Here is a 23,103-nt window from a genome sequence, read left to right on the forward strand (position 1 = left end):
CAAACCTTAAAGAAAATTTAAACTTGCCTTTTATAATTTCTTTAAGGTGGTGGCACACTCTTTAATCTCAGCACTCGGGAGGGAGAGGCAGGCAGATCTCTGAGTTTGAAGCCAGTTTGGTCTACAGAGTGAGTTCCAGGACAGCCAGGGCCACACAGAGAAACCCTGCCTCGAACCCCATCCCCGCAAATGCCTTTTATATTTTCAGAGATATACCAATCATGGGGTGCCCAGACCTGATGAATCCATATACAACAGAACTCCTGAGCCTAAAGCTGTAGGAACGTCACGGAAGAGGCAGTAAAGGACGATAAGACTCAGAAGACCAAAAAGTCTGCTGTGAGCTCGTGTCTCCTAGACATGACTGGGAAGCTACAGCTGTGATACCTCACCAACAAGGCTGCCTAAATAAGGCCTGAACAAGGGCTAACATGGAAGGGGGAAATCTCATTGGTCACCAGTCCTAGACAAAGAACTGCAGGTAACCAATGAGAGGAGAGTTAGCTCCTCCCAGGGATGAGCCCCCTAATTAATTATTCAATACAAAGCGGTCAACTTTGAAATCATATAAACACAAGCAACACTTCATAGATTCAGCAAGTTGTATTTATATATTTATGTGTATACATAAGTAACAGTAATATTCAAAGAAAAAAAAGGCCATTGATTTGAGGGGGAGTGGGGACCATAGGAAGGGTTGGAGGGAGAAGACATGGAAGGAATTAGAGGGGAAAAAAGGGAAGAACAGATGTAATATTATATTTGAATTAAAATTTTAAGTGTCATTATTTAATTTTTAGCCAATCACATTAAGGTCATAAAAAGCAAGATGAACAATTGTCCATTTTATCCTTAATATATGAAGTTTCAGAGCTATTCACACCAAACACCTATCTCATACATGGTACTGGGGAAGTGGGAAGATCCTACTGTCTCTCTGCCTTTCAGGAGTCCAAGAGGGTGGGATGGAATGTGTGCTCTAGTCCTCATCGATCAAAAATGAAAACAGGAAAGCAATTTGTGAGTGGGGCAGAGAGAGATTGGGAGGGAGGGAGAGAGCGAGAGAGGGAGAGGGGGGAGAGGGAAAGGGAGGGAGGGTGAAGGGAGGGAGAGAGAGGGAGAGGGAGGGAGGGAGGGAGGGAGGGGGAGAGAGAGAGAGAGAGAGAGAGAGAGAGAGCATTTCTGTGCCCAAAGGAAAGACAACTCACATTCAGTTGGAGGAAAATGAAAAAGACTGGATCTCCTAGTACAGGTAATGGTTAAATCACGGACAAGCGTTTTTCCAGGAAGATTTGAGGTTCCAGGGTGGAGGGGCCCTATAAGATACATGAGGCCCAGTGAGCACTTTGACCATGCTGAAGTCGAGGCCTGAGTAGGAGGTCCTGGGTCAGGAAAAGCCCATGCAACATATTTAGGCTGGAAGTTTCTCTAGTGGGACTCGGAGAAATCTGCTGCCAGTAAACCAGCTGGTAATGCTTGAATGCTATGCAGTCTTTCCGGTGGGGACAGTGGCTTGTGTGTTGGGGGAGTCGCGCTGACACATTTATCAAGTATTCATCGCGCATCGCACATGATAGTGCCCGAGAAAGGAAGGTGATAAGCACTATTCTTTTACTACTCATTCTTTAGATAGGTAAATTAATGCTCTGGGAAGTCAGCTGGTGGATCTAAAGACCTACACAGTTAAGCTAGAGTTTGAATCTTGCCGCCTCGCCCCGCCCCCACAACCTGGACTTGTCTCTCAAACGGCACGCGTAAATTAATCTTTGACCAGCCAAAATATGCAGCTGGAGGAACTCCACCTTGAAGTCCCATCCAGCAGGAAACCAGAGCACGCTGAGGGCTGTAATAATATGGGTTTGGCGTCCTCGTTCACTTCCTGCTAAACGAAGCCTCACCCAGGCTGCCAAACCTCTCTGGGCTCCTTGCCTATGGAGTGAAGGCATTAATAGCGCCCTTTTCTGAGGATTTTGAGAGGATTCACTCCGATGCTTATAGTAAGTATTTGGTAATTGTTAGATATTAAGGTGATAGATCAGAGTGTAGAACAATTTCACAGGGGGACAAGCACTACCTCACCGTCTCCTCTCAGGATTTTAGGAGACTGGCCCTAAATGGCCCTTTCTCTTTTTGATATTCCAGAAAACAGCCCCAGCAAGGACCAAGGATGGCGGCATTTTGTCAGAACCCATTATGCCACGGGATTCCTAATAAGGCAAACAAAGCACTGAGTAGTGATTGGCAGTCAGTGTTCAGCCTGCCAACCACACCTCTGAGAGGTGGGGTCCAGCATAGGTAGGTCTGTATACCAGGAAAGACTTTTCTCTCTGGTACTGGGAGGGTCTGATTCCCCAACGGGAATCTTAGGCTAAGGCATGGAGTCAGTGAGAGACTCACTTTGCTTGGAAAGGCATCTGGTTGCACCTCAGAGGTTTCCAATAAAAGGTTACATTTTGTGCCTCAAAGACACACTCTGTTTAGTGCAGGCAGAAGATGATAAAGTAAGATGCATAATTCAAATCTTAATTTTACATCCTTTCATTACACTAACTCCAAATTCTGCTCAGTTTAGACCGAGCTTGCTTTACGCAAACCTGCAGCGGCCACAGTAGCTAAAGTGCACATTTGGATAGTTGGCAGGTCAGTTCATTTGCTGAGCTTTCTGGTGCCAGCTTACAGACTAAAGTTAGCACTTTTATGTAGTCTGAGCATTCTCCCTCCAAACACTAAGGAGACCAGAGAGGACTTCCAGAATGCCCATCATCAAATTCCCCAAGTAAGGACACCACCAGATTCCAGATTACGGTTGCAGCAACCAGAAGGTTCAGGGCAGAGTCACGCAGATGGCTAAGGCAGAAGGCTTAGCTTGGGGGACTGGCCATTACAGTCACTCGTCTGAAATCTCTGAAGGCACAACAACATTGGCATGATGACTTTTTTTTCTTGTGGTGACACCACTGAAAAACACCACCACCACCACCACCACCACCAAAAGAACAAATGACAAACCCTCTCAACTTCTGGTTTTAAGAAAAGATGTAGTTGAAAGAGAAAACAACCAAGAAACATAGTGACATTACAAGATAAAACAAATACTTTAAAAAGAAAAGTCAAAACAAACGCCACAGTTGTGTACTTAATGTGTGCTTAAATGCTTCCTGCTAATTAGAACTTGGAAGGCTGCCAGGATTCGAGGACACTATGGAGCATCAATTATGTCTGGAGCTGCCAGCCTCTGGAGGAAATGATGGATATAAATAACTCTATTGACAGCCTATTTTACTAACTGGAAAGTTCCATGTCTCCCTGTGGAAAGTCAGGGAGAAATAATCCCTTTTGCTCTCACGCTGGCATCCAGGAGGGGCCTCAGGCCCTCACTGGGGTCCAGGATCCCAGAGGCAACTTGAAAGTGCTGTTGTGCTTGCTCAGAGAGAGTCCTGGGACTGAGAAGGAACCTGACAGTCCTGCAGGCTCCTGATCAAAGTGCTGGCTCATCATCATCCAACGCAATCGAAAGTGCAAACGGCAGGTTGTGAAGGCCAAGCGATCCTCATTCAGTGTCCAGAGGCTTCTTGAGGATGCGCCATCAGGTCACCCCCAACTCCCAAGACCACAGGTCCAGATCTGGGAAGAGGAGACCACAGAAAGGAAAAAATAAATGAATCGTTGTCCTGATTAGAACACATATAAACTCAGAGTAGACTGGAGAGAGAGAAAAAAAAAAACAACCTTAAGAAAATACCACGTGTATCTGAACCAGCGATGGTTCAAAGCCTTTCATGCCACACTCCACCATCGCCCCAGTCTAAGTTTCTTCCTAGCACTATCACAGGAGCCTGCCCCTTCATTCTGTGGACCACAGACAGCTACACCATGATGAAACATTTCACAGGGTGTCACATGCTGTGGAGCTGGAGTTACAGGCAGTAGTGAGTGGCTCAGCATCGATGATGGGAACTGAACATAGGTCCTCTGCAATAGCTGCAATCCCCCTTAACCACTGAGCCATCTCCAGGACCTTTACTTCTGTTTGTAAAGGCTCTGGCAGTTCCTACAGGCTGGCGTAATCCACGTGTTGGCCAAGACGGCTCCCTCATTTCTTGGTTTCTAGGTCATATACTTAGATAGGTTACAAGGCCCGTTGTCTTATCAAGTGATTGTCTAGATGTTTCCATGAGCTTTTCAGGTGTAATTAATATGTAGTACCAGGCAAAAGTTAAGCAGATTATATTCCAAAGCATAAGTTCCTTCTAATCAGATGAGGCCTTGAAAACAAACCCCGTTCCCAGAGACAAAGGAACTACGTGGAGACTGTAACGTGAAAAATGCTGCCTCAGTTTCCAGCCTGCAGGCCCACTCCACCAAGTTCAGTCTCACTGTCCCCACAATCATGGAGGCCAGTCCTTTAAAATGAATCTATTGCCTCTTTCCCGCTGTCACTCTCCCTCCCCCCGCCCCTCCCCCCACTCTGCCACTCCAGGCTCTGTTTCTCTGGAGAGACTCTGGTCTCCAACAACAGGGACCAGATTTCCTGTTCATCTCACGTCGCTACTATTTGCTTTGTTATGAACGTCAGGTAAGGACTCAGACTTCTCTGATTATGTGGATGAATATTTATTACAAAATACTGTTGACACTGTTGACTCAACAAAGATGTTCTAATGCTGCAGTACATGTGGCCATGCAAGAGGATAAGACATTCGGGAGATTGAACACGTCTTTATGTGGCCTTTGAGTCCTCAAATACATGTTTCTACCCTTGTAGAGGACTGTTAATTCAGAACATAGCCATATTGGCAAGAGGTAATATCCAGAGACCTTCTAGGTCTGTGCGATTCAGCTGGAATACAAACATGCCTTTAATCCAGGAGACAGAGGCAAACAGATCTGAGTTCAAGGCCAGCCTGGTATAGAGCAAGTATCAGGTAAAGACAAGCTTAGGTCTAGGCATGGTGGTACATGCCTTTAATCCCAAAGGAAGGTAAAGTTAGTTTGTAGAAGGAAGCATCCATCTTTGAAAGTGATGTCTAATTGAGTGGCAGGAAAGGTAACAAATCAGAGATTTGACAGAATAGGATTCAACCCAGCTCAATTCTCATGAGAAGAGAATGGAAAGGGAAGCTACTTAAGAGACAGTTTTACAGAGAGAGGAGGCAGTTTTACCAGGACAGTAGTAGAGAGACAGGTTGCAGAGAGAGAGAACTCAGGTGAAAACAGAATGAGCCAGAAAATGAGAGGAATCCAGAAGATTAGAGCAGATTGCTGAGTTAGTTTGAGGCCAAGCGGAGCAATTCAAGGACGAGAGAGAAGCCAGATTAAATAAATCAGCTGGGAGAAGAGTTTGAGCCAGAACAGCTGAGTTGAACCAGCCAGCCCAGAGCTCGGAAAACACACGGGTGAGCTTATTAAGCAGTAAGCCTCAGAGGCTGACAACATTCTAGGCCTAGGTTAGATTGTACAGAGGCTAGAAGCTTCTAGTACTAGGCCTAGATTAGCAGAAGGAGGTAGTAAGCCTCCCAGGCAACAATTGAGCCAGGAGAATAAAGTTACTTTTACATACCCTGAATTGTCTATGCATTGATCATAGCGGTTAGTAATTTACTTCTAGCTCTGAAGCTACAGATGTGTCCCCTGTGTGCAATTTGGCTAATTTGGTAATCTTTTAATCTAGCATTTAATAACTAGCAGACATTGCATGAATATCTACATTTCCATCTTCTTGGCCTCGACAGAAGAGCTGAGCTGGCAGGTTCCCCATTCCTTCTCTGGTTACCTCAGACCTCCTTCACTCATTTCATCACATGCTTGCTAGAGATCGGAGTTGCTCACCTCTGCTCTCAGGCCCATCCCCTTTCTTTCCTGTCTGGAGCAGCTGAGGGAATTAGGTAAAGAAAGACACCAAGCCTCTAAGGACTTACACAAGCAAGTGCCTCTGGGTCAGGGATATCCTTTTATAGGAATTGGGATTTTCGTTTCTGAAGAAATGGACATATTAATTAGGCTTGCCAGGGCTGATGGGAAACTTTGCTGAGTCAAGAAATTCTAATTACTGACTCAGAGCTCAGTGTGTTCAGATCTCCGTGTGGAACTGCCCTATGCCGCCTTTGTTCCTTGGCTCTGAACCCAGGGTGTGGGCCTACAGTAATTGCTCTCAGACCAGTTGTTGGTAGGCATGGGGAAAGGGCTGGGAGCCCATGTTAACTCTTTCATCACATTTTGCACTGACAGTTACCATCACGTATGCATGGGGTGAGGGCTTCCTAGGGTTGTTTTCCCAACTGGTGATGCGATACATTGCAGAGTTCTAAAATGAGTAGCTTGAATATTACAAGTTTCAGACACAAAGGCATTTCAAAGTCTTCTGATTCTCCCACATCATTTCTGTCAAATCTGTGCCATACGACTGCTAGACCACAAAAGAAGTGGCTTTTTACAAAGTTAAACATCCCTGTTGTCCCACAGAACCCAAGTGTGGCAGTTCTCCTGTAGGCTTTACAGCAGGCAAGGAAAAACAATCAGGACGAGGTAAGAGTAAAAACTGGGCTCAGCCTGGGCTCTGGACTAGGGATTCTGAAGTCTGGCCCAGACTATTTCACTTTAGCCATACTTAAGCACAGCACAAATTTGGGAAAAAAAAGTATTCAGATAACAATGAACTCAGTCCTAAGTGTTCAACAATTTAAGACATGTTTACATTGAGATTTCTTTACACAGTACACGTGGCTGCTTTCACAAACAAGAATGGGTTCTGTTGAGTCAGTGATGGTACCCAAGATTTAGGGCCTGGGGAGCGTGACTGAGGTAAACATAATGCCTGTGGGTGTCGGGACTAACCTGGTCCTAAGATAAAATAGAAGTCACTTAGGCTTAGTAAAGCACTAGTGACATCACTCATAAGAACGGGCTTTATGGCATAAACGTAATGCTCAAGGTTTCAAGGGGGGAGAGGATGTTGTTTGGGATAAGTGAATTCTGCCAGATATGGGCAGAGGCTGCCTCATCAGACAGCAAAGGGTCACCAGGTTGTAAAACTGCATCATTCCTCGCATTCAAGGGAGCAGAGGCACACCTATTTTCCATTGAAGAGGTGAGCTGTGTGTTTAACTTTCCTAGCTTCCCCAGTGCTTATCTGTGTGCGCAAGGCCTTCTTGCTCTCAACACCCAAACCTATTTGATGCCAGAAGCACTGATCTCAAGACCTCTTCCCACAAAAACCAAGCTACATAACTACTATATATATATATATATATATATATATATATATATATATATATATATATATATATATATATACACACGGAGGGCTTAAGCCAGAACTGTGCAGGCTCCCTGACTGTCGCTTCGGTCTCTGTGAGCCTTTATGAATGAGCCCAGGCTAGGTGATTCTGTGGTTTTCTTGTGGTGCCCTTGACCCCTCCGGCTCCTTCAATCCTTCCTCCCTGTCTTCCACAGGATTCCCTAAGCTCCGCCTAATGATTGGCCGTGGGTCTCTGCATCTGTTGCTTGATGAAGCCCCTCTGATGATGATTAGAATGATATATTTTAAAGCATCCAACTTAACAAACAGGACATTTAGAAAAGAGTATTTTGAGATCAGAAAAAAAAGGTGTTTTTTTTTTGCTTTGTAATGAATAGTTTTATTTTCAAACTTTTTATTGATGCTTTGTGAATTATGCACCCCATTCCCACTCACGTCTCTGTCCCTAAGTATCTGTCACCTGCCCTTGCAACCTCCCCCCAAAATAATAAAATAAAATACAAAAAAAAAAATGTCTCATCATGGAAGCTGTACATGCTTTTGGCCGTACATCTTTACTTGCAAATGCTCATTGCACTGAATCATTGGTCTGGTTTGAGGCCTCTGGCTTCTGCTGTGCTATCTATACTCGGTCCTCACTGGGATTCCTCTCAGATATCCTGTTGTTGTCCTGTGTTATGGAGATCTTGTAGCTTTGGATATATAGACTGGCCCTTTCAAACACTCCAGCAGTTTATAGATTGGGTAGATGTTGGCATGGGCCAATGCAAAGTCCTGGATCAGGGCCTGGGTGTTAGCTGAGTTGACCAGCCTGCCAGCTCTCCTGCACCCACACTACCAGCGCAAGCTCCCCAGCACTGCCCCCAGCTAGCTCACCCAATGGTGCAGCTGAGAAGGGGCAGGGCCAGCTCACCTGCACCTTCACCACCAGGACCAGCTGGTGCCCAGGTGAGGTTCAGAGCATGCGCTCCAGGTGCTGCAGCCAGTGAGGGGCAGGGCGAATTCTCCTGCTCTCATGACTTCAGGGCCAGCCTTCTCATCTGAGACAGGTATTGAGGGGTTGGTGGGGAGAGAGCATCTCTCCCTCATTCATACCACCCCATAGCAGACAAGAGGCAGGGCCAGCTTACCTGCTCTCTCACCACCAAGGTCAGCTCTACTCTGCTGCCCAGGTGAAGCCTTTTTCTTACAGGGCCTGCTCTCCTGAGTGCTACAGCTGGTGAGAGGCAGGGGCAAATCTTCTGCACTTATGCTACCCCCCCTCAGGGATTGGGTGGTGTTGCTGTCAAGGAGTGGGGCCAGCTCAGCCCAGGGCTCAAACATCAATACAGCTTCAGGCACCAGGCCAGACCCAGGACATCTGCATGGTTTGGTATTAACACAGGCCTCAGATATCAACACAGACCCTGGCTGCAATAGGACCAAAGACCCAGACATGAGCACCCATGGCAGCATTAGCCTGGATGTCATCATGGCCTCAGGTGGTAGCTCAGGCCACTTAGATCAGCACATCCTCCTATGACAGCACAGCCCTCAGACATCCACATGGTCTCTGGTGACACAATGTATATCTTAATAACCATTGGCTGCAGAACCATGAGTCAGTTGTACCAAGGTTGAGTTATCTACTCGCTAGTAAATTTTGATCGTATTTCTAACTTTATGAGTACAGACTTCCCATGCAGTATCAGCTAGGAGAATTTAAGGACACAGATAGAGCAAAGAATGGTGTGATTGCTCCTGGCCTTAAATAGATGCCATCTTTGCTCTCCAACAAAGACATGGAGCAAAGCACAATTTCAAGAACAAGCTTAGCATGAAGGCACCAAATAAGATGCTTCTGTGTACATGGATCCTATCGTCTCTCATGAATTAATTAGCGTAACCATGGATACAGTTGCCTCTCTGTATCTACACATTCCTCACCCACTGGGTTCACCAACTAAGGGATGAAAATATTTGAGAAAAACAACACAAAACACATCGTGACCACACTAAATGTTTATCGATACTTTTCCTTTCTCTGTTTTTTTTAGTATTAAAATGCATTTTAATATTTTACCAGCAAAGCATATGGCTTTATAATAAATATTTTTTGAGCAAAAGCTATTCTTAAGATACAGGTGTGTGCTGGCTGATCTTTTGTCAACTTCACACACACACAGTACAATTCTCTGGAAGGAGGGAATCTTAACTGGAAAAATGTGCTGAATAGTTTAGGTCAACTTGACACAAGCTAAAGTTATCTGAGAGGAGGGAACCATAATTAAGAAAATTTTTCCATAACATTGGGTTGTAAACAAGTCTATAAGGCATTCTCTTAATTAGTGGTTGATGGGGAGGGCCCGGCCCACTGTGGGTGGTGCTGGGCTGGTGCTACTAGGTTCTATAAGGAAGCAGGCTGAGGAAGCCATGGGGAGCAGGCCAGTGAACAGCACCCCTCCATAGCCTCTGCATTAGCTCCTGCCTCCAGGTTCCTGCCTTGTTTGGGCTCCTGTCCTGACCTCCTTTGATAGTAAATAGTGATATGAAAGTGTAAGCCAAATAAACTCTTTCCTTCCCAACCTACTTTTTGGTCATGGTGTTTCATAGCAGTAGTAATCCTAAGACAAGGTGTGAAATCAGCAATTGTTCCATCTCCAGCTGCCTACAGAGGTGACAGGGAATGGCACAGCCTTTCATCTGGAAACAAGGCTCCTGGGGATGGCTGGCAGAACAGATGGTAGGTACCACTGAGTACTCCAGTGGTTAGTTTCACATGACAACCTACCCAAAGATCCAAACAGAACCAGAGATAGGGCTGCTGAACAGTGCAAAGAGGGAGCATGCTTATACATCCATATATAGTGTATGTATGTATGTATGTATGTATGTATGTATATCCACGTAGTATGCTTCTCAAAATGGAAAACATCCACAGAGTATTGAGCTGGGACCTTTGCTGGGTTAGCCTATCTTGGTGATATGACATTGATAAAATGATGTTGGACAGAACACTTAAACTGAAAGCTTTAAAATATAAAATAACAAAAATACATATTTTATAATATGGGAAATAAGAATTGTCAGAAAAGTAAGACTGGGTTTCCCAAGCCTTTCATGTTTGACGGCTCATAAATAGATGCTTTACGCTCCCATAACATTTACAGGTCAGGGATGAAAATGATTGTATCTATCCAGGCCAGGTTGAGGGGTCCTGAGGAAATCCTTGAAGTCCCTAGGACCTGCTCCACTTCCTACCTAAAACCTGAGTCTCCTCCACTCATGGCTCATCCCAGAGCTAGGTGGAAAGACAGAGCACAAAAGAGGCTTTCAGAGGGCAGGAAAAGAAAACAAAACAGGGCCAATGTTCAGTGCAGTGGCAGGCCTGGAAGGTATGAAGTTATAAAATAACATTTCTAATGCAACTAAATATAAAGTTATATGAATTTGATACATTCTGAGGAATGATGGTAGAAAAATATTAAAAGCGTTTTTTGTGCAGGGGTGTAGTGGCACACAGCTTTAATCCCAGCACTTTCGAGGCAGAGGCAGGCAGATCACTGTGAGATCCAGGGTGACTGGGTCTACATAATGATTTCCAGGACTGCTAGAGCTACATAATGAGACTGACTCCGTCTTGATAAAAAGAAAGCAAAATAAAATTTTCTTGTAATTAATGCATTATATTTCAGTGACATAATGAAACTGTATGTACAATAAAAGACTGCAAATCATAACACACAATTATCACAAATTGGACCCCAGGTGTTTCTGCAGCATCCCTTGCTGTTGAATTGTATGAGAGCACGCACAGCGCAAAGTGATGGTGCTGTGAGTTCAGAACCATGCTTTAATGACGTCATGTGATATGACATGGGTAACTTCTGACATAAACACCTAGGATGTGTTATGCATTTCTCTACCCGAGTCATGTCGGCTTTTCACACTCATGGACCCTTCAAGCATATCCGTTCCCAGGTGAAAGCCTGCCCTGCGCCTCTTCCCCTTGTGCGGATGCCATGTATTTATTTTTTAAATCTAGGATCTATACATGAAAGGAAATACAATATCTGTCTGCACTGTCTGAGTTGGGCTTAAAATGATGGCCTCCAGCTTCATTCGTTGCCCTGAAAATCACAATCCTCCCCCCCCCCCCACTTTTTCTCTAAGGCTAAATAGTGCTCGCTTAGGAACACACATCATCTTCTTTAACCATCCATCCAGGCTGATTCCATAACTTGGCTATTGGAAGTGATTAAGGGGCCCTCAGGCCCCAGGCCAGATACTCTGTTTGTAAGATCTGTGTGGAGGGAGGGCCGGGTATCAGATTTTAGTGAGCTAGCTTCATTTGCCACAGCAATCTGAGGTCACAGGTTTGCAGAACGGGCTTTATGTAGAAGCCAAAGTTTTGTTAACAAACTCAGTATTTCCTCTTTCTTTGCTCTTCTGCTCCTCTTCCTGTGTACTTAAAAAAAAAAATCCCTGCCTGCCTCTGTCTCTTCCTCTCATTTCTCTTCTCCTATCTCCTTCATTCTCTCTCCTTTCTCCTCCCTTCCTCCCTCACTTTCCTTCCCTCTCATCCCCCCCCCCACACACACACACTTGTTTTCACTCAGTAGTCCAGGCAGCCTTTGACAGGACAATCCCCCTGTGTCCAGCTCCTCCTGAAAGCTGAGATCTCTCTTTCTTTTGACAACGCTTCCTTACATTCTGCAGTTAGAGGTTCAGTGGCCATCCCAGATAATGCTCACAAAAGGCAAGGTATAAATAACCTATGTTACTCCGCCTGGTAAGGACACAGATGGCGTCACCATCGGTGTAGGATGACAACCACCAAAACCTCCCCACCCTGGGGCTGCCCACTCCGAATGACTTAGTCAAAGACACTCTTCTCTTTTTTGACAGATAAACCAATATAGACCTGGAAAGAAGTTCACTGACTGCTCACCCAGCTGTCACTGAGGAAAGCACCAGTCGGCCCTACATATATTCTGTTTTTGTTTTTGTTTTTTGTTTTTAATTGTCTGGCTCCTTCCAGGAAGTAAGGAACAGACTACAGACAGACACAAGAGCATCTCTATTTAGGACTTAAAGCTGCAGGGATAGCCCAAGAGAGTAGGAGCAGGCCTTCCCATCAGCAGGCCAGGCTTAGTAGATGACCACAAAGACGCCCTCTAGACTGAGATGCCTCCCGACCTCTCTCTCTCTTCTTCACCCAGACAGAAGGGGTGGATTTCTAGAAGGCCAGGAAGGTTTAACTCAACTTATGCCCAGAAGGAGAAAAAGAACGAGAGAAATTAAGAGAATCCTCAGAGAGGTCCTTGTTAATGTCTCACCAGTAAACGCTGCCTGTGTTACCCAAAAGAGAGCACTCTAGTAGCTTGGAGGACAAGGCAAACTCTTTCAGGCCAGGAGCGAACGTCTCCTTAAAGCAAAAGCAAAAGCAAAAGCAAAAACAAAAAGACCCTAAAATCTCAGTGTGGGTTCAGCTCGCTGAAGACTGAACTATTTTCTTAGGGAAAGAAGTCCTGAGGGCAGTCTGAAAGCCCTTCTAGCCTTGAGGCGCTTCACCGAAATCCGCTGGCTCATACGGCTTACAAGTCACTCACCTTTTTCTAGAAAACAGCTTTCCACAGAGCCTCTTTCGCAGGGCCATCACTGCAGCTATGAAGATTAAAGCAACGATGCAAGACGGGATGAAAATGTGAAGGGATGATGTTCTGGGGACTCTGGGGCCGGTGGGTTCCATCCAACCTGTGTGAACGAGAGGAACAGAGTCTCACCACAGGGCAGCTCGGAGCCACAATGAGGTGGCTTCCGGAGAGGTTCCCACCACATCGCCATGGCTTAGGCCTTCACCCCACGCTCTCCCATGCAGAAGCGCATTTCCTCTCACAACCACCCAGCGAAGCAGTCTCTACTTTAATCCCCATTTTGACTAGGGGAAAAGAGCGAGGCCGAGAAAGTTCCTCAAAGTGAGATAGCAAGAGATTCGTCTGAGGTAGAGTCCAGACTGTGTGGGCCCAGATCTTGTGCCTTTCGTCACTTTGTCATCCCATCCACCCACCCACTGCATCATTACTCTTATTTTTTCTTCTTTTTTTTTCTCCCCTGGCCCCATCTCTGTCTCTTACCTCTACCTCCATTTCTCCTTTCTCTTCATCACCCTGTCTTTCTCATGCAATTAGGAAAGTCCCTTAGTTCAAAATTTTATTTTTTTCCTCACTGATAAGAAATCAAAGTTTAAAACTTAAAACCAGGAAGATCCTTTGGAACAAGCAGAACATCCCAGGAAGGAGTGACATGTTAAGTCTAGCCATTCAGGTCTTGGTATGAATGACCACAACGGACCCCTTATCCTGTCTGCACTAACTGAGGTGCTGCCACCGAGGACAGCATTCATTTAGTGAAGAGGCGATGCGAAGAGTAATTTAGAGGCTGGGAGATACCTTTGCAGAGCTCTGGGCACCTTCAGGTTGGCTGGATGGAGAAAAGAAGAAAGGACAACAGGGGTGCTCACACTATAGCAAGTTAGCCTGTGCCTTACTTCTGAGACTGGATCTTTGCCTCATGGAGCAATGGACACAGACTAAACCCAATGGTTATATCAGGAAGATTGTACACAACTATTCAAGATGGGGTGGGGGGGGGAGGGGCTTGATGCTGACTGCTCTGCTCCTGCCCCTCCCTCCTAACAGCTATTTGGCTTTGCCTATGAACTGCCATCTCCCAGCCAGCTGCTGATCTGGCTGCCCAACAAATGGCCCTAAGACCAGTGCGATTTACTAATATTTTGATGACCTGACCTGGTGTTGCTTGAGATTCCATGGGTAAAGAAGAAATGCACATTTTAAGCACACAGGTTGATGGGTTGATGGAGGAGAGTCGAGGGAAATATCATTCTCTCAGAAACAAGTGGCAGGACTGTGGTAACTGACCTTCACCAGGCTACTCATGTAGGGCCCACAAGACTTCTGAGTTGCTCAGACCAAGGTATGTTTCACCTAGACTGGACAACCTAGAGTGGGATGTCTCAGCCAAATGCCGGGTTTGTGCTCAAGTAAATCCAAATCAGAGAGCCCTTTCCCGGGAACGGTCCAGATGAGATGGTAACGCACTCACACACTGGCAAAATGACTTCACCGAGATCTAGCCTGCCAGGGATTTATAAAAACCAGCATTGGCTAGTTTTTCTAGGAGGCTAGATGCTATTCAGAAAGCAGCTTTAAAAACTCCTCCAGGAAGTGGTCCCCTGATCTGGCCTCCTACTAGCAATGGGATCTGACAATGGCTTGACTTTCATAGCCAAAACATCTCAAGAAATAGCTAAAGCTTAAGACATAGATTGAAAACATCAATGTGCATATAGACCTCAGCATTCTGGGCAGGTAAAATGGATGCAGGCAGAGTGGATGGCCAAACTCTGCCAAGACAGGTTAAGTCCTCAATAGTTCCTGCCTCATGAATGAGTCTGGCAGAGACGTTGAGCTAGAAGTCTAAAGATGATGCTCCTACCTTATAGAGAGTGTTGGGTGACTGTTCTAGACAGTAAACTGCCTTGGTCATTTTTTTCATATTGGAAGCTGCTAACCTGCACTACCAGTTCACTCAGGCATTTAAGTTTTATCCTTTCTCAAGTCTCTGAGAGGGGTTGAAGACCAGATAGTTTAGTTTTGCAATCAAGCTTAGTTGGTTAGGGGATAAGATCTTTTTAGATCAAGATAAAGGATTTAAGTCAATAGAGATGAGATATTATAGATATTGAATTTCATTCAGAAATTTAGACCTGACAAGATAGGAAAGATGTTTACTTCAAGTCTGACAAATACAAATAGCGAAATCACTGTGAATGAAACTCATAACTCATGATTTTCACATGGTTCTCCCTGCTATATGTAGTTTGTTTTATGCACGTGTAATATATATATATATATATATATATATATATATATATATGTATATATATATATATATACATACATATATAAGAAACTCTAACAAAACTCTGATTAAAGTCGAGTGAAGGGTGCATAGTCCTCCTTCCTTTGCTTTGCTTTGCTGTACCCCATAGAGGGAGGGATTTACCACCTATGAAATTATGCTTGGAAGACCTCCCCCATGGCTTCTCAGGCTTAGAGACCAGCAGTTGGCAGAACTCTACTCCTTTCTCAGGTCACTATGGGCCCTCCAGTCCTGGACTATCCAAGAGACTCAGGAGACCGCCAGTTTCTACTTGTTCAAGTCTGGTAATACTGTCTGGGCCAAGCAGTTAGCCAAAGGGACACTGCAAACAACTTGGAAAGGGGTCTACAATGGTGATTCTTTCTGCTCCTTTGGCTGTGAAGGTAGCTGGCATTACACCATGGATCCACCGCACCCAAGTCAAGAAAGCAGGAGCCACAGACGCTGCTGTCAAATAGACTGTCTCCTGGACTATGATCCATTAAAATTTAGGTTTCTTTGGGCCCCAGAAAACAAGGAATTTTTCCATTGCAAAAAATAGGGTTGTGAAACTGAAGCTTTTTGAAAAAATTCTTTGAAAAGATTCTGGGAATCTTTGGGAAACGGGAAATGTGGGGGAATCAGGCTCTATGTCACAGGAAGGGACCTTGAAGATAGAGTGAATCATTTCCAGCCACAAATCAGCCAGGATTGCTGGTTCTGCTTAGACACCTGGCTCATACTACATAGCTTTACGAACCAACTAGACTGCCCACTGACTGACAGAACTCATTGTGAGTGCAAACAACACAAATTAAAGGACTTACAGGGGCCTGCAACTTGCCCAATTTCCAAACCTTTAACATAGGCAGTTTCCCTTATTCTGATGCCTGCTGTTCTGCCTTATGGGTTAATTCATCTGTATAATGGCAATATTACCAAAGTCCTGAGCCTATTTGGTGGGCATATAGTAATGGTTTGACTAAATATGCCTTTTCTGATGTTTTCCAAACTAAGTAGCCATGTTGATCAGGACCTGGAAGTACTCAAAGATTTCGTTTCTGAGTTGAGACAACAGTTTGATTCCCTTGCAGAAATGGGTTCTACAAAATCGGGAAGGCTTAAATTACTTCTCATGAGATAAAGGACACGATGTCCAGCTTTGGGAAGAACTTGTTTCTACATTAATTGATCAGAAGTAATTAGAGAAAATCTTGCCACAGTTTGGGAAAGCATTAAAAAAAAAAAAAGACAGAAAGAGAGACAAAGACATCAATAAGATAATTAATACCTGTTTCTGTTCTCTTGGTCTGCCTGGTTAACCACTCTTATCAGCATGGACATCTAATTCTCATTCTGATTGGATTAACCATGGGGTCTTGTGTCTTAAACTAAATCAAGATGAGTCCACGGGTTGACTCATTCTCTAAGGCAGTGGGGGAATGTAATAGGTCCTCAGACCTTAGCACTACTGACGCCATGATGGGAGTACCTTTCAGGCCGTACAACCCAGCACATAGCACTTTGAAAACCAAGACCCAATCCATCAAATTCCTTAGTTCAGGGAAAGTCTCTACATGTGCCAACTTTGCTTCTTGGCTTCTGTAGTTCTTCTTCTGGCTAACTGTTCTTGTTAACTAGTACATCAGCCCAGAATATGGTTTTTGTGCTTAAAGGCTCACTCTGAAAAGGCTCAGAGCTACACTGGGATCCCAAACAGCCAGTGTAGTAGTCACTGACCAGCTAATAGACTCTTTTTTTTTCTTTTTTCTTTTTTCTTTTCTTTTCTTTTTTTTTTTTTTTTTTTTTTTTTTGGCTTAAACCCATGTCCCAATAGTCTTCTCTAGTGGATCCCCCACAACATTTTGAGCAAGTTTGGGGAACACATGGTGAGGAAGGGGAATGGGGGAACGGAGACACACACACATCCTCGAAAGACCCCCTTTTGGGAATAGCAGAATGAGAACAAAAAGCTGGGAAGGATGGGTAACATCTCCAACTAACAAAGATTATCTCCCTGCTGCTGATTAGGAGATCCTGAGCTCTGCCGAGGACCTCGCGGACTCCTGAATAGACCTTGCAGACTATTCGAGTCAACAATGTTGGCCATTTCCCTTCATTCTTAACTCTCCAAGCATAAAGTCTTTCAAGGATTCTTACTTTGCCTTTACATTTCTCTACCATGCAGGGTAAAAGAGATACTGGTGTAATCAGGCATAAAAGTTGGACTCTAGTTATTTCTGGATTCGTGCACAGAGTCATAAGTGAGCAGGACGTGCATTGTTTTGTTGTTGTGGCATCAGCTAGCTGGTTCCAGTGACATTTCCATGGAAACTGGAAATAAATAAATTAGTCAGAGCTTGAGTGGCCATGCTAGCTAGTTCTGAAAGTGGATCTCAGCCTTTGAACTTCTGCACCAACAAGCCTGTGTAGACACGTTCTTCTTCAAGTGGAAGCATCTAATGAAACCCAAGGTTCAAGAGAAAGACACTGATAAAAGGGGTGAGGGGCTGGGTGATGTGACTATTGGCTCTGAAGATGCAGGAAGAAGTCACAACTAAGAGGTATAGATGTGCCGATGAGGCTGGAAAAGGCAAGAAAGTGGAATGTCTTCTAGAACTTCTGTAACCCTCTCTGAAACCTATTTTAGGCTTCAAACCTTCAGGAGTATAAGATTAAAAAGTCATGTTGCTTTGATCCATTGCCTCTGAGGCAGTTAAATATGGGAGAAATATGAAATGCATACGTGGTGAAAAAAAAAACCTTTTCCTGTCTCTTATGAAATGATTGTTTTTCTAGCTGACGGTTTTTAGTTATCAAACAAATGTTGTTACCTGGCACAAAAAGTGGCTAGTTTGTCTGAATAGTTTAAAATTTTGCTGGTGCAGAAATTCAAAAGGATGAGGCCAGAAAAACGGGATGACTTTTGTGAGAGACTGGCTTCTTAGGAACGCCACATAACCGATTAGTCAGCAGCTCTGCCAGCCAAACATCTATCCTCATTTATCCCTCCAGACGTGAGTCACTCAGGACATTCCTACTGCTTCTCCAGACTCATTTTGTACCCTGTAACACTGGATGTGTTTCTGGAAGAATCCAGTAGATAGATATCTTTACTCTCCGACTTCCTAGTGGGTTCAGCCAATGGGAGACACCAGCAGGAGACTACGGTTCCTGAGGTGTGGTTGGGCTATCTGTCCCTCACTTCCCTCCCGGAAGCTGCTCACACACAGCACTCCAAGAGGCACTGTTCCACAGCTGCCTTCTCCTGGTAGCCTAGAGTGGCAACTCTTCCCCAAAGGTAGAGATCGTGGCCTGCTCTAACCTTGTAGTTTTTCTAGATTGCATGTCTACTTCAGGAAGAGTCCGTTTATAACCTTCCTGAATGGCTCGTGTGAGCACACCATCTGTTTCCTGCCTGAACTCTAATTGACAGCACTAGGAAGTAGGAGCCACACTTACTCATAAGGTCAATGACGGCTGAAGTAAGCTCCTTCATGTGAGCATTCCAGAAGACACAACTGAGGTTTCTACCAGGCTGAGGCTTTAGGCGCACAACACTGGTGACCTGGTAGAGGCCTTCAGGGGTCCTGATGTAGCTGGTGTTGTCAGGAACACTGATGTTTTGCCAGGATACTTCTGCCAGAGGGTAACCGCTAGCCTGGCAGGTGAGCTCTACCTCCTCTCTCCCTGGGACCGATACGATGTTAGTGTCTATCTTCATGTAAGAAGCTGGGCAACAGAAGAGAAAGAAGTGTTATTCTGACTGCTGTAGAATTCTCCTCAATGCAAGAGGAGATCACTATTGATCTTAGGTAATACATTTTTATTTTAACTTTAAAAATATTTCTATGTACCAGGCACACTAGTTTGCACATCTTAAATAGTTTTAATGTATACAATATAACAAAGATGCTTTGTTGATATCCCCAATTTTTGTTCGGGTGAATTGAAGACAGGTAGGTGGAGAGTTGTTTCCAAAGTCGGAAAAATAAAGACTGGTAGAGCCAATGTTAAGAAATAAGAAGGTTGCAAACTCAACATTTTAGCACTATGCTACGATGCCATATTCTGTGGCCTCTTTTATGCTAAATTGTCTCATAATTTGTGGGGTAGAGACAGGTGAGGGAATGGCTAGCACTAGGTAACACCGATAGATCACTTTTTATGCAGCATCAGTAGACAGCTTACTCAAAAATTTCCCCTTTCCTTTTATTATCTTTGGCATCTGCAGGAGGAAAATAAGGAGCTATGTATGAGTGTAAATATATGAGTTGGGTGTGTTTATTATTACTTCTCAGTACAGACATGTCCTGTGCAGTATGCGCTGAATGAACTATTTTCATGTAGTTCCCTACTTTCTAGAACATGGAGATCTAAAATTAAAAGGAGATATCTGGAGGGTCAGTAAGGCTCAAGACTGTCCAGTGATCTTAAGCCACACCTAAAAAATAACAAACACCAACACCACATGTATATAGAAGGAAGTGTTGACAGTAAACTGTGGGGTTTTGTTGATAGAAGGGGAAGCAAGTACTGGCTTTTATTAAGTAGGAAATACTTTCTTTCTTTTTTTTCTTTTCTTTTCTTTTTTGGGTTTTTGAGACAGGCTTTCTCTGTGTAGCCTTGGTTGGTCTGGACTCTCTTTGTAGACCAGGCTGACGTCAAGCTCACAGAGATCTGCCCACCTCTGCCTCCCAAGTGCTGGGATTAAAAGCGTGTGTATTACCATGCCCTGGGAAATATTTTCTTAAATAAATACTTAGCACAATCACTGAAGTAAAAGCAATCGAAGTAAAAACAGTTTTTGAGATGGTCAGTCTTTGTCACTTTGGTTGGATGAGAAGCTCCTAGAATATTGGCAAAATGTACCTATGAGTGCATCTGTGAGGGCTTTACCACAGAGAAATAAGTAGTGTGGGAAGTCTACCTTGAACATTGACAGCACCATCGCACTGAAGACCGAAGCAAATTAGAGGAAAGAAGGCATGATGGGAGTTGTATTTTGCTGTACCCTCCTGACCATGAGGGAGTGAAGCTTCTGAATGCATGAGCTGAAATAAATCCCCCTCCAAGTTTGAGCTGTTCATGTCAGGTGCTGTGCACAAAGATGAAACATGACTGCTAACTGGTGTGGTAAAAACAGTTTCTTAAACCACTAGATTATATGTGAGTATAAAATTCTTTTGAAAAACAATTTCATATTAAAGTAATAACAACCAGGTTTTTTAGATTTTGATTTTGAGGCAGGCTCTCTCAGTGTAGCCTAGGCTGGCCTTGATCTCACTATGTATCCCAGGATGAATATGTATTTGCTGCCCTCTGGTCTCTGCATGTTAAATGCTTGGATTATATGTTGAAGGATTAATGATATTTAATATTGAGTTATTATTTTAGTGAAATTAGTGGTTATTCCTCAACCAGCTTTATATCCAAATAACCACACAGAGAGACCAGGATCTATTTAAGTAGCCTATGGCACGATGCTGCACAATCATTACTCCAATCTAAATCTCCATGATAGTATAGTTTCCTCCCATTCTGTTTTCCCACTTTATGCTTACTTTTAAATAATCTCTTAGGTCCAGTTTATTTTTCTTGATGTTTCCTGATCTCTTCTCATGGTTCCATCCTTTCCTTCCTCCTCTTTCTCCTCTCCTCACTAGATCAGGATGTCCCACCCTATTCTCTGTTATTGCTCAGCATTGGCTGGTTTGGTTTTTTTTGTTTTTGTTTTTTTTTTTTTGTTTTTTTGTTTTGTTTTTTTTTGACAATACAGAGAACAAATGGTGACTTGCTAACACAAACTTGAAACTGGAGATACTTAGAATAAACATCACAATGCAATGTGCAGATTGATCCAGAGTCGGGTGGAGAAGTCACCATTTGAATAAACAAGGGTAAACTGTACACACAAGAACACGATGCCAACAGTTATAGGCCTGCACCACCATGCCCAGGTTGCTAACAGTGATATGAAAAACCTTAAATATGAATGATGTAATTAAACTGTAAGCTCCGTGGCACATCCTTTTTACCTAATGTAGAACAGGAAGGAGGAGAGAGTGCTCAGGCCCTTTCCCATGTGTTTCACCTCTCTGTCTTCCTCTACGCTGTCTCCATGTGACAACTTACTAATTTGACTAGTCAGAAACACCCACTGAATCTGGGTGTCCCCGGGGATTCTTTCTACTGCCAGAGATTAATTCGATGGTTCTGTACATGTTAGGCAAGTACTCCACCACTGTGCTCTATCCCCAGATAGGAGGAAGATGTTCATATCTTTTCTGAGTAGGCTTAGGGCTTGTGGTGGTTGTCTTTATTTGTCAACTTGATACAATCTAGAATCATCTAGGGGAAGCATCTTAATGAGGGGCTGTCCACATTGAGTTGGTCAGTGGGCATCTCTATGGGATATCGTCTTACTTAAGTTGATGTGGGAAGACCCAGCCCACTATGGGTGGCACAGTCTCCTAGGCAGGTGGCACTGAACTGCATAAAAGTAGAGAAATCAAGCTGAACACAAGCAAGCAAGTGTGCGTGCATTCATTTCTCTCCCCTCTTGCCTTTGGATGGGATTCAATTAGCTACCTTGAGTTCTTGGCTTGATTTCCCCTCAAAAAGAACATAACGTGGAACTGTAAGCCAAATCACCCTTCCGATTCTGAGTTGCGTTTCCTCAATGCATTTTTATTCTAGCCACAGAAATAAAACTAGACCAGGGTCTGAACTGAAAATCCGTGTTTCTAGACTAAGATGAGGGAGCAAGAGAAGAGGCTCTTTGTTCTTCTTCACGCTCTGCAACGTAACTCACCCAGAGACACCCAAACAGGGAAAGGAGGGGAAAGCATGTGGTTATACAGTTCTTCACTTAACGTATGATGTTCACTTCCCATATGGATGGGCAGCCTTGTGTGTTACCCACTTTTTCAAAGACTTAGGGAGCAGCAGGGGTTAAGTGGCCCTAGCTCAGTAACCTGTAACCAGACATTATCTTATTTAAAGTATACAAGGACTGTATAAGGTTGGTAAAATTAGGGCTCTTAGCTTGAAAACAGGGAAACAGTAGAGATGATGGGGAGATGTGAACTCTTGTATTTTATCATGGAACTTTGTGTTGGAAACTCCACAATGAGCCAAGAAGCAACATAAGCAGGGAGAATATGTTCATGTTGTGGATCTGGTGAAGCCCAGGACTCATAGAAAATGAAGAGACCTGGGCTGTGGCACAGTCTACTGAATAATTTGGTCTAGTCTTCCCAAAAGCAAGTTTTAGGATGTCTCTGGCAATCAGACACTATCTGAAGCAAGCTTCTCAAGTACCCAGTTTGCCTCTAAGTTGGTCACACTTATTTTCTCTTGGTTCAGCATCCTCTTAGAAATATTTCATTATACCACACTGCATCTTATTACTATCTTTTGTGGTTTGGTGGTGGTGGTGGTGGTGGGTAAATCTGAAAAACAAGAAAACAACCCATATAGATTTATTGGAGTAGCGTGTTGTAGGTGAGGTCCAGCTAACTCCTGCGGGGGCTCGAAACAAGAAACTGATCTTGGCCAAGCAAAGAGGTGATTGAGGAGGGGAGTGACCAGGAATCGGGAGCATTCTGAGACATTGCGAGGTATAGATGAAGAAACACATGGGAAAGGGACAGACACTGAGCTAAAAAGAACCAGCATGTTTGGGGAAGAGGTGGGAACGCACACCCTACATAGTTACAGTGTCAAAAATGCTTTCACGGCCTCCTTTTCATTTGGGAAGTGCTGGAGAAGTATTGTCCCCAGCGATGCATAATGAGGAAGCTGGATGGGGTGATATTCTTAAGAAAAGATGAGCAAATTTTAGAGTTTCAGAGGTGGAAGTAGTTTTAAAAGTCCAAGATTTCCAACTTCCTCAATGAGGAAGTGTCTCCTCTTGCAAC

The 23,103-nt window shown here is 44.1% G+C and overlaps 1 protein-coding gene across 2 annotated transcripts in view; it reads right to left on the reverse strand.

Annotated features, from left to right (window-relative positions):
• Positions 1 to 1,134: 1,134 nt before the first annotated feature.
• Positions 1,135 to 23,103, reverse strand: part of PDCD1LG2 (programmed cell death 1 ligand 2) — a 40,014-nt gene continuing 18,045 nt past the window's right edge. For both annotated transcript variants that reach the window (XM_084800344.1, XM_084800345.1), the window contains 3 exons: positions 18,644 to 18,913; positions 12,850 to 12,994; positions 1,135 to 3,624 (listed from right to left, as the gene is read on the reverse strand). In XM_084800344.1, the coding sequence (XP_084656470.1) occupies positions 3,555 to 3,624; positions 12,850 to 12,994; positions 18,644 to 18,913 (485 nt within the window). In that variant the 3' untranslated portion in view covers positions 1,135 to 3,554. The remainder of the gene's footprint in view (positions 3,625 to 12,849; positions 12,995 to 18,643; positions 18,914 to 23,103) is intronic.

This window comes from Acomys minous (genome assembly GCF_964271855.1).
Source record: "Acomys minous genome assembly, chromosome: 2".
NCBI classification, from domain to species: Eukaryota; Metazoa; Chordata; class Mammalia; order Rodentia; family Muridae; genus Acomys; species Acomys minous.